General features: G+C 37.8%; 1 protein-coding gene across 2 annotated transcripts in view; it reads right to left on the bottom strand.

The window, feature by feature from the left end:
- The window catches only part of LOC129777462 (uncharacterized), a 64,770-nt gene that overhangs the window by 4,794 nt on the left and 47,525 nt on the right, over nt 1-12,451 (bottom strand). For both annotated transcript variants that reach the window (XM_055783769.1, XM_055783850.1), the window contains exon 2: nt 5,516-5,797. In XM_055783769.1, the coding sequence (XP_055639744.1) occupies nt 5,516-5,797 (282 nt within the window). The remainder of the gene's footprint in view (nt 1-5,515; nt 5,798-12,451) is intronic.

Here is a 12,451-nt window from a genome sequence, read left to right on the forward strand (position 1 = left end):
TCTCTCTCTCTCTTTCTGTCTCTCTCTCTTTCTCTCTCTCTCTCTCTCTCTCTCTCTCTCTCTTTCTCTTTCTCTTTCTCTCTCTCTTTCTCTCGTCTTCTCTTCTCTCTCTCTTCTCTCTCTCTCTCTTTCTCTCTCTCTCTCTTTCTCTCTCTCTCTCTTCTCTCTCTCTCTCTCTCTTTCTCTCTCTCTCTCTTTCTCTCTCTCTCTCTTTCTCTCTCTCTCTCTTTCTCTCTTTCTCTATCTCTCTCTCTCTTTCTCCTCTCTCTCTTTCTCTTTCTCTCTTTCTCTTTCTCTTTCTCTCTCTCTTTCTCTTTCTCTCTCTTTCTCTCTCTCTCTCTCTCATAGCGTGCAGTGTGTGTGCGCTATTTTGCACGCCTAATACTAGCTAATACTAATGCGCGGACCTTTATAGCATACTTGATAAAAATCTTAGTTCGTTGTTTTGAGTTCACGATGGGTAGAAAAAAACCCGTAAATTGATGGGGTACCTTCTTTTTTGCATCAGGAATCAAGTTTTCGTTACTCTTTATGTGGACATGCGTACGCTTGGATTGAAGCAGTTGAACAGTGTTTGCCAAACGATCCACTTATTGAAAATATCGCTTTCGCTCGTTCACACATGATCTTTCAGGAAACAATTCCCCCAGCGGTAGTCTATTGTTGTTATGGGCTGCAAATCACGACACAAAATAGAAACGAGACAACTCTGCATCTTTCGGTGCAGAAAGCTTATTTTCTTCTTTGCCTCTAACATATGCATACCGACCTATCCATGCATCATGAAACAGCAGGATCGTACGGACAACGCAAAGCGAAAGATTCATATTCAGCTAATGTAGCAGATTCTAATTTTTAAGTCTCAGAGAGTGCAAACTATATGATTATTTAGCTCGATAGAGGCTAAGGGAAGGGTAGTCAGATTATATTTTCCATTTTTAACGCCTCTATCCCTTGAAATGTGTATATTCATATAGACCGCATAGTTTTACTAGCAACACCGCTCCAATGATTCGCTGCTCTCCGCAAATGGTGACGTAATGATGACGTAATTTTTCTTGTATCATTTATTGCTTTGCACTTTTCTGTGCAGTGGGTTTCGCTATAGTAAAATGGGACGATATATGCGGTTCAAACTTGTAGGCAGGCTTCGAAAATGGTATGCGATGTTTGATACAGATCGGATATGCAATCAACAGTATTCGTTCCTCTCTCAGTTTAATCACTAAATTTTACACAAGTGATTACTGACATTCATACAAGTATCTGAATGATCCTCTCATATTTGGTTATATGTTCGTGAGAGTTTACTTGCATGACACATTCTGTATCATTAGATTTTAATCGAAATCCAAACACTGCAGTTGAATGAAGAGGCAGATTTGTATTCATTAGTCGAGTCAGTTAAAATAACTACTGACTGGACTAGTTCCCCAGTCATCATCGCTAGTCAGCGTAAATTTAGAAACCATAAAATTTCTAAAAATAACGATTTTAAAAACCACTTAATGAAAAAAATGATAAATATACCTTAAATATAACACCAAAAAAATCGTAGATAAATCTAAAGACATCTAAAGAACAAGGGATACCATAATAATGATGGAATTAAGAAATTGGCCAACGCCTTCGAAATCGAGTAGAGATTTCCACCAGCGTACGATTATGAGTTTGAGTCAATTTTCATACAGTAGCACACACATTCGCCATTTTTAGAGAAATAAAACCATTATTCTGAAAATAGATAGCAAACCTATTAACTCTCATATGACACTTTAATTTTATCTAAATAGAAATTTCCGAAAGCTTGTTTTCGACTTTCAAAAGAAGGGAAAAGAGATCTGCATGGTGGAGTACGATTACGGATTTGAGTCACTGTATATCGTTTTGAGCAATATTTTTTTTGGATCGTCGAACTTTGTCAACCGAGCAGCATTTACGGGAAGTTCTAGTTGATTGAGAGATGAAACATTTGATGATAGCCAGTCCGTATCACCATGTTGTCCGTTGGTTGTGCAATTTTAGCTATATTTGTGGCCATTCACCTCTGTCCTTCAACTCCGACCGGGTCAACCAGGACACGAACCAATAGTAAAGCTCTGGTATCCCATTTCGTATACCCCATTTGAAATAGCCTCTCGATTCAGTATTTAGCCATGGAGAGAGTATGTATGTAAAAGGAATTCACCGAAGAGATAAATGGTACTGCTAAGAAGTCGACAGCATCGAAAAAAGCTACCGTTTCTGGGAATAAGTACAGAGCATAGAAGACATCCGACGAGAAGAATCCGAAAAATGTCATCGCTGCTGGCAAATAATCTGTCGCAACATTCTGGTGCAAAAGTCAACATGCCAAAAACAAAAGTCAAATAAATCCTCAAAAATCACTGCACAGAAGCCGAAAACGCCGAAGCCACATGAATTAGCAGCGACTTCGATTAAAACAACCGTCGCCATACATCATGCACAACACGAGAGATTTTGTTGTGTTTTCAGTAAATCAAACCCAGTTCTTTCCAGAACTCCAAAAGAGTTTTTCAAATACATTCTTTTTGTAATTCGGTCAAGTGGGATTAACGCAAGATTACATCTTTCGTGAACTTTTTGGGGTACAATGAATCTTGAGAAAGACAATGCATTCCCGCTTTTGCACAAACGGTTCACTCAACAATTTTTCGAACGGGAAGTGGGTGTTGTGAGAAATGGCAATGGCAAAGCGAGCGCAACATAGTTTGTCTATTGGAAAAGGTACCCATATCACACACAAAGGGGAAAAACGATTCTTGACTCTTTTGGTTTTGTGGACGAGACTGATCGAATGCACGTCCGAATGCGTCCAGCTTGACTTTTAACTCAGAAACAATGAACAAATTCACGAAAATTGAATGAACGATTGGAAAAAGTCACAAATGATCCTAAAACACCCATAAAGTGTTAAGATGAAATGCCTTTTATAGTATTTTAAAAATACTCGTAGAGGTGGGTGTTGAACGCAATGCCTCACTGGTGGCTTAGGTTATTCATAAATGGGGCCGTCTGATTTATGTTGAAACCATATTTTTGATTGCCAGAGACCTGTAGTACCAAAAAGCAGTCGCCAAAAGTTCAATGTTTGAGCAAGAAGCAAAATCTTCCATAGTACTGAACGGATTGCGTATTATATGATGAAATCATTTTACTCCAGAGCAACCCACAGGTCATGTAGTCTAGCATTGTGGTTTTGCGTAGATCAAAAGTTAAAGAAATTGGGACATGAAGGATGTTCAGAGAGAGCAGCTTGGGAGACTCGCTTCAGACCTGAACACAGGGCCAGGATGACTTGGATATTGTAGGTTGTACTCAGAATACATCACGGCTCTATCAGAGTTGAATCTTGAAGCTAATAATAGTGCTGAGACGAATAACTGTTTAATTAGAGAATATCGATGATCCGCAAATAAAAATGAGCCTACCGATATTTCATGTATACCTATTCCGTAAGCAAATAAAAATGTGGTTATGTTATTTGCAAGCAATTCAGACAAGATGTTTAAAATGAGTCATTCGATTCGATCGTTGATGTTGATGTTAAGAACCGTTTTGACGTAGAACTACGTCTTTCATTTCTATACTGGGGTATAAGTTCAAAGTTTTGAAAACGAAAGCGTTACGCCGGAGAACGAGATTTCGAGCGTTAATAGCTCCAAAACAACTGAATGGAATGGTATGATATACACTTCATTCGAAAAATAACATGTCTACGCGTTCTATGCTTGTTACTTTTTGATCCAAAAACTTGTTTCAAAAGCCTTAAAATTGCTTTCAAAACAGGCTATTGAAATCACACCAATCGGTATAAAAGCGAGTGTCGTTCGAAAATCCACTCAGTTACCTCAGAGCCTGGGGAAATCGGCATTGCAAAATAGATACAAGCAGCGGATACTTTTGTACTCGTTTGCGCTTTTGCAAATCGGAATATATCCCTAACACGGATTTCAAAACCATGGAGCGTGGGAAATTGGCATTGCAAATGAGATGCAAGCTGCGAGTACTTGTGTACTCGCTTGCATTTCTGAAAACCGGAATGTGTTTTCCCAACAAAGATTCCGAAACCAATAAGTTGGGAAAATCGGCATTGCAGATCTTGGCAGTACTTTTATACTCCTATGCATTTTTACACTCCGAAATTCGTTTTGCTAACACAATCTACAAAAGAGGGTACAACTTCTCCGCACACCGTTTGATGATTAGACAAAATGTTGATAACTATTTGCTGTGAAAACCACTGCCATAATGCATGAATTTAGGTTAAAATTGGGATTTGTTTGCAATTGAATTCGTAAATTGTTTCATTCATTCACTAGTTTAATCAATAATTTAATCAATACATACAAAAGATAGCTCTGCAGCAGCGATATCGTACCCAATGAGGAACATCCGAGGTGCGATTTTCGCTAGTTGAAAAAAACACAAATGATTACTAAGCCAACGTCAACCTTGCGGTTATATCATAGGTATAACCCATCCATAGTTTTTTCAATCGGAATTCATTTGAACAATATGAAAATGTATTGTTTAGATGACACTGTAAGTATTGAGTAAACATTCTAACTTCGTAAATCATAGAACTGTTTCATCAGAGACCAATTCGAATGTATATAATGAAAGATTCATCCGCTAGTCAGAGAGATCAAAACATTGTTAAATATTCGGGTAAAATAGTAAAACAATTATTATTCTTATTTAAAACGGTATTTGAAAGACAAAAAAGTTTACCCCCAATCACACTATCAACAATCGATTCCTAGTTTAGAGAACAACTTAACCAACTTGACAAACTTCACACGGTGAGCCTCATATAACACACAACTGTTGAACTCCACATCCACATATGAAAATCAAACGATTGCGCAAACGTCGACGCCGCCGTCGAGGTAGCAAAGCGTAAATCGAAATGAAAACATCACCACATCTCCCGCGTCGAATGACGGCTTTTGTATACAAACAGACCCCACAGCACAAACGGGGCTGCTCTCTCGGGGTACCTGAGGCAGCAATCAGCAGTGGAGAATCCGCGCTCTGGTTTGACCGCTGGTGATAGTGTAGCAGCGCACGGCAGGCGGCAAACACATTGTCCTATTTTGACGAGTGTGGCACGAGTGTCGACGTAATTGTTATGTAAACTTTATTAAATAAAGTATGATATTTATTATCAGCTTTTCGGGGCAACGTGACCTTGGTTCGGTACAATATACAACACGTTATATCCATAAGCGTGTTTGCATATGTCTCCCGGGCGATGGCACACGAAGATAGTGCTCGCCTTAAGCATCTATGAATCTGCTGGTAGAGAGTTTCATTTCAAATGTATCCATGAAATTTTGATGGATGAGTAATGGTGGTTTGAGGGAACAATGCATGATTTCAATAGAAAAAAATGAAATGAGATTTTTAGTCGGAAGCATGTGTTAACAAAAAATACTTTAGCCAAGCCAACAGACAGGAGAGGAAACGTAAAAAATAGGGTGCAACCTACCATCTGCACATGTCGCCAAGTATTTTCCGTTTCTTGAGAAGTCCATATCAAACACCTGGCCGGTATGCCCTTTCAGCGTTGTATACAGCCAAGGGTGTTGGTAGTTAGAATCGGCTGTCCGTTGCTTCTTGACAGTTGTTGCTGAACCAGAGGAAACGTTTTTCTTGCTGCTTTTTGCCGCCATTCCGGCAGCACCGGTGGCAGCTGTTTCGTTCGCAACCACCCGGTGTCCATGCTTTTGCTTCTTCTCTTCGTTCTTTTCGTTTCGAATAAATGCGTCATCTGGAAAAGGAAAAGGAAAATAATGATCATACAATTAGTTTTATTTTATCTAATGATTCAACTGATGCACAATGAATCTATATAGTATAGATAGAAGAATCAAGAATCTATATAGTATAGATAGTAAATCATTTCAGTTTTCAACACAGCTGATTCGCAAACAACTCTCAAGTAGGCAAAACGACAAAACATAAACAACCGAATTCTGTGCGGATGACACTAAAAATACGACACGCCGGGCTTCGACAGAAACAAACAAAAACAAACGAATAGATACCAAAAACGCGCGCGTGTGGGGAAGCGCAACAGATGAGTCTTATTTACAAAATAGCTCCGCCGTTTGGGGCTAGAATATAAAATTAATGTTTGTATATAAAGTGAGAGCCGCCGGCCGATAAAACACGTTCGTTTGCGTCACATTCTCAAAAATGGTTTTTCAAATGGACTTGCTCTATCTCCCCGGTGGGGTTTTGTTTTGCTAATAATGAGTCAACAGAATTTCGATATTGACAGTGGCGAAATTCATGAAAGAGATTTTCGGCGAGAGTTGTTATTGTCTTCTATAAATAAAGGCAAATATTTATTCGGAGGGAAAGTGGAACAGCCCAAACAAATAAACAAATAAAAATAAGGAATAACCAGAGTAGAGAGAAGAAATCTGGCAGTCATTGAGTTTCGATTTTACGGCATTGTGGAGTCGCCTCAGTATTAGAAACAGTGTAGTGCGAAACTGCTGGACATTGGGATTTACATTGTTGAAATCGTTATATTGTATTGTTGTATTCGCAGAGATTTCACACAACTGTCTTCAACATCGACATTGAAAGTTCCGTTGTAAAACTTTATAAATATCCTCATTTTTACATGATTCGTGTAAATATAAATGAAGAGTTTTTGTGATTTTGTCGGTGAACGTGAAATTGCTTAGAGCAGGGTAACATATGATTCCTTTCTTTTGGCAATCATACCAGCAACAATCTTTGCGTTTGTTGTTACGGTTATCATGACATTGAGCATGTTATTTGGTCGTGCGAGGTGTATTTTGTAGCCAGATCGAATTTAGAAAACTCTCTTCGGGCCCGAGGGAAACAACCCATTGCGACAGGTGCGGGATGTATAGGCTCGATTTGATCAAATATATCTTTTCCTCAAAACTATCTATCTCCGTGTGTAAACATCAAAAAACCAAATCTCCTTTATGTCTCCTTCTCTCTATGTTAAAAATATGTTACCCTACTAACTTCGAGTCGTCAGCGTTTAATCGATTCCCCATCGTATTAACCGTAGAATAATCTAATTGTGAATATTCTTTAGAATTGAAAATAGATTTAGAATTTGGCTTTATCAAATTTATATAACTGAGCCTATAATAATAAACGATTTATCAAAAAAAACAAAGTTCTTCAACATAAAAGGAAGGATGTATTTTTCAAAGTACAGTAGAACCCCCATTATCCGCGGAATAGTCGGGCTAGCTCACCGCGAATAACGAAAATCGCGGATAACGCAATAAAGGACTAAAAATGAATTCCAAACACGAAAAAAAGAGATTTCATCATGAAAACTATGTTTCATCAATACAGAAATCATCAAACTATCAATCTAGAAGGTGGTGTACATAAGTAGTAAGATAATGTTAAAACCATGATCAAAACATAAGTGCATGAGCCTATCACTCATCGACAAATTCCGGAAAGGCCTATTGATTTATTATGGAACTCGCTGTCGCGCATAATCCGCACCGCGGATCATTCGCTCGCGGATAATCGAGGTCCCACTGTATTCAAAGTAGCATTCTTTTTCAGGTAAATGGAAACATGTTGTTTGATGTGTACACAACAACTAAAGTAATTCAAATTGATGAGCTAAGGTGGTGGTGGAACTAATAATCCTTACCAGTATCAAATCGCTGGGTGCAATTTTTTTGTCTTTATATAAGAGTCTTTCAGCCGTAGGCTGGTTCGTCTCTGGTTGGGTGCAAATGTTCTCAGAAATGGAAAATTAATTTTTATAGGGTAACTTAGCTTACTTATTAGTAACATAGCTTACTTATTAAGGATTGAAAATAGATTTAGAATTTAGCTTCATGAAATTTATATAACTGAGTTTATAATAATAAACGATTTATCAAAAAACAGAGCTCTTCATCATAAAAGGAAAGAAGTATTTCTGACTAGTGAGGAGCAAAGTGGTCTTGAAAGTTTATTTGATTCAATGAAAGGTTAGTATAATAAACACACACATCAGTATAAATGGATTTTATCAAGATTTTTGACAAAAAAAATTTTCGAAATGACACTAGATCTCGACGTTTCATGCAATTTTAATACATTTGACATCAACATTTTTTTTTCGAAAACCATGATTTCCTTCCCTTCCCCCTTGGGTGATTTTTCGATTTTCAAAAAACTCAAACTTTGACCGCTTTGTGCCACTCTCCCTTAAGTCCGAGAGCTGAAATTCGGCGTAGGGTGTTTTTTCGAGGTGACCATTTTCATTGGCACCATAATATACAGTCAACCCTCCTATAACGCGGTACTCTCAGAACGCGGTTCCCATATAACGCGCAGATGAAATTGTGACAACCCTCCTATAACGCGGTACTTTTTTTAGCGCGGTTTCCGTTCAACAACGCCCCATCAGCTTTTTTCGTTCAATATTTTCACTAGATATGTTTATATAAACATTCAACATAATCTCTTAGCCGTTTACGACATCGGTTTTAGTAAACTGATCAGACGTCCCGCGTTACGCGGGACAGTCCCGCATTTCAACGAAATGTCCCGCGTAAGATTCCGTCCCGCGGAACGTCCCGCATTTGGCACAAGAAACGAAAATGTCCCGCGATATCAATATATTTCAATATCACAATTTGATCATGTTGATTTTCTTAAATGAATAAACCTCAAAAAAACTTTTATTTGGCAGACTGTTCAAGAGCGCTTCTTATGCATTCAAAGATTAATACGTTGAGCTGGTTTCATCGCACCGACATTGGGCTTTTTGTTTAGAGAGTGTCAACTGGAAGCGACAGCAACAAAATTGGAAAATGATTTTTATGAAAGTCCCCTATTGATCCGCAGGGACCAACGTGAATCAGACGAAAAGTTCATCTTTGGTCCCCTAGCTCGGTCAGGGCTTAACGTTTTCAATAAGCCGGAAGAACTAGTGTATACTCGATAGGAAAAGGCAGAGTTGTTCGATGAAGTATCGTAAATGAAGCGCTGGGCGGTCTTACGGAAGTTGGCCGAAACCTGAACCATGGCCGATGAAAATATGTATATCGGCGTGTTATTTTACCTTTTCGTGGCTTTGGTGGTCGTCTGTCTCTCTATTTTGGCCTTTCGCCCAAAAGTTTTCTATCAGGCTAAGCTGGGAAATGTTGGGAAGGTTGGTGGTCTTCGCGACAATGTTTATCCCCAACCGATCCATCCTCCAGTGATCTTTTGGCATAATGGGCTGATCCCAGGTTCGGCATAAAGACCACATCACCTTCCCAACTCCGGCAAGCACTTCGTACAATATATCTCCCCGTGTACCATATGACTCGAAAGATCCGGAAAGAGCGGCTTGGGCATTCCCTTCACGTCTGTCAGAGAAGGACCTTCTTCGAGAACTTGATGTGAATGATATATTCAAGCAATTCAAGCATCAAGTACGTCTCGTCTTTCATTATGAGTACGAAAAGAAGTTTTTAACTTCTTTCGCCGGAAAAAAGTTTTTTAACAGAACCTCAAGCTACTCCTTCTGGGTGATTGCCTGCTGCTCAGATGTGGGGTGGAGCTTGCAGTATGGAAAAATCATCAAGTTGCTTGACAGTGCTGCTGCTGCTGCGAATCAACATCCTTGAAGACTTAATAAACGTAAGATTTAAAGAAAATTTGTTCCTATTAATTATCTTTCATCGCCATCAGAAATAAGTCTTTTTTTTAATGCATACGTTAACATTAAAATGAATTGGAATTTTCGAGCATTCCATTCGATAATTCGAAGAAAATTGTAGAATTTGAATCGTGCTTGCCAGGCGTAAATGCTCTGATTGAGCGAGTGATTTTCGGGCGTAAACAAAATCTAAACCACCGAAAAATCACAACTGAGTGCCGATACTCAGAAAAAAAAATACTGATCAGTTTAGAATCGCTAAACTATGGTTTATGTTCACATAACGTATATACATAACGTTTTGTTTTTTTGTGTCCCGCGTTAGACCTCTGACCATCTGGTCACTTTAGTTTTAGGCAAGTTTCGGCTTAGAGGTTATGATTCGCAAATCAAGATGTGCTGCAAAAGTAGCTGTCATTGCCAAACCTATCAAACAACTCGGTGAGCTCAACGCAGATCTATGGAAAAAGGTACGCCCGTTTGGTTACTTAGCAGGGTTAGAGGAGCGGTAGGACCAGCCTGAGGGCATCCGTATACTAGCACATAGGATTTGACAGCGTCAAACATGTCCGGGTCGCAAATGCAATTTGCGACCACTGTCACTCGCGAGAACTGCCAAACTCTCAAGCTGGTGTAAAACAAGGCACTTAACATACTACCAGGTGGGTCAAAACGTGAAGTGGTTTTCTGCAGCCATTTAAAAAATACACAAAAGTAAATTAAGACGATTGAGCACAATTTGTGGAATATACTGATACTTTATGAAATACTCATTGCTATATTCATTATATTCATTACGTTTTACGCTGCAAGCGTTTCATTTATTGTCTTTGCGTTGAAGGCACCATAATGATTTGCGCCATTTGGAAAACGAAATTAAGGACGAAATTAACACACTTCTAGAACAAAAAATAATGAATGAAAATTTACTTTTCTGTATTCAATATGTATTCTATGTAATAGAGTAATACGTTTCCTCGAAAATTGTGAAATAATATGAAACTGAAATTGTGTTTGATGCTGATTTTATATTATAATGGTGAGTTTTTGTGATTATTGTGTTGTAAAATATTTGGAAATATACAACCAAATGGCTAAGTAAGCGTCAGGACTACGTGTTTTAAGTAATCGAATAACTTAAAAATCTACATACTATTTATAAGATTTCAAAACTACCTTCTTTAAATTTTCACGAATTTAACGATTGTTTCGAGTTAAATATGACGTTTACGTTTACGTGCGTTTTAAGCCAGATGTAAAGAAGGTATTTTAGTGCGGTGATAGCTGTGTTCTTCGGCTGAAAAGTAAAGCTAAAAATTTGTTTCGTTTCGAGTGATGTCGTCACACAACTGATCCGGTTCGAATTTTCGATTGTCATTCTGTGAATGGTGCTGCATAGTATAAATTGTGGATTAGACAACCCCTTTTATTTCACTTAAATTCTTTCAATTTCTTAAGTTGGTTTACATTATAATATAATACTACATTTCAAGTGATCAACCTAGGGTTCTACGTTTTATATTATCATTCAGACCCTTGTGATCATCATGATCATTACATTTCACATAATTTTTTTTTTCAAAAAACAATTCTTTTATTAGTTAGCGAATGGGCGCACCTTGTTCCATAGATTTGCCTTGAGTTCGCCGAGTAATTTGATAGGTTTGGCAATGACAGCTAAATTTGTAGCACATCTTGACTCGCGGATCATATCCCCTTGCCCGGGGCTTGGGTAGGACCGTCAGAAAGCGGAAGGGGGTTTATCTGAAACAGAGATGCCAGGTTTGAAGACATGTCTTCATTTTGAAGATATTTGAAGACATGATAGCGTACAAGGGTTTTCGAGAGATATTATTTCTATGTGATTTTAACTATTGGTTAACTGTTGGTTACATACCGTTTCAATAAATAGTTTTATGGATAAGGTTTTAGTTACAACCAAAACTTCAAAGCTGAAATAAACAAATTGAGTTATCACAGTTCCGTTTTTGTGGAGAAACTGAGGCGATATTCACTCAATCAACAGTTCATCAAACCAGTTATCATTTCTAAACTTACACAATTTAGTTCGCAGTTGCGCAATATATTTTTTGTTAACATTTGTTGAAATAAACTTCAAAACCTCAAGGTAAGTTTAATGAAATGCGCTCTATAACAAAAACAATTAGAATAAACTATCAAACTAAATAATAAACTATCAAACTTTATTCCAAAGTAAGTAATAAATTTTATTTTCTTGCTATATGAATGGGAAGACTTTTAAAGACATTTTTTCGTACCATGACATTTGAAAAAATCACCTAGCATCCCTGATCTGAAGTATTAAAAAAAAGGATGATCACAAGAGTTTGAATGAATTCTGCACTCTCTCAATAATTTAAGTAGTATTCAGTTGCTACTAGTACTTCATTCGAAGATAAACGTTTTTCGTGTAGAAGAGATGACACGTTTGCAGCATGAACTGTTGTAGAGTTTACGAACCGTGCCCAAGCGCATTGTGTTTTGTTCACAAAAAATCAGTATACTTTAAATATGATTACAGAAAGAATGTGCAGATTGAGGATGCGAAGTCATTTTCTTAACTTCAGCATCATTAACGTCCGTAGTCCCCATCTAGGTAGGAATCTATTTTTATCAGAGAAAACGCCCGAATGTAGTTTTGAAACAACAACACATTTGAACATTCGAATGGAAAATTTTAGTTTAGTTTTTGTTCTATTTTTTTTAATTTCCTTTTATGATCTCTTATTGGTCCCCATACTACGCGATACG

The sequence above is a fragment of the Toxorhynchites rutilus genome, chromosome 1 (assembly GCF_029784135.1).
Source record: "Toxorhynchites rutilus septentrionalis strain SRP chromosome 1, ASM2978413v1, whole genome shotgun sequence".
Lineage (NCBI taxonomy): Eukaryota > Metazoa > Arthropoda > Insecta > Diptera > Culicidae > Toxorhynchites > Toxorhynchites rutilus.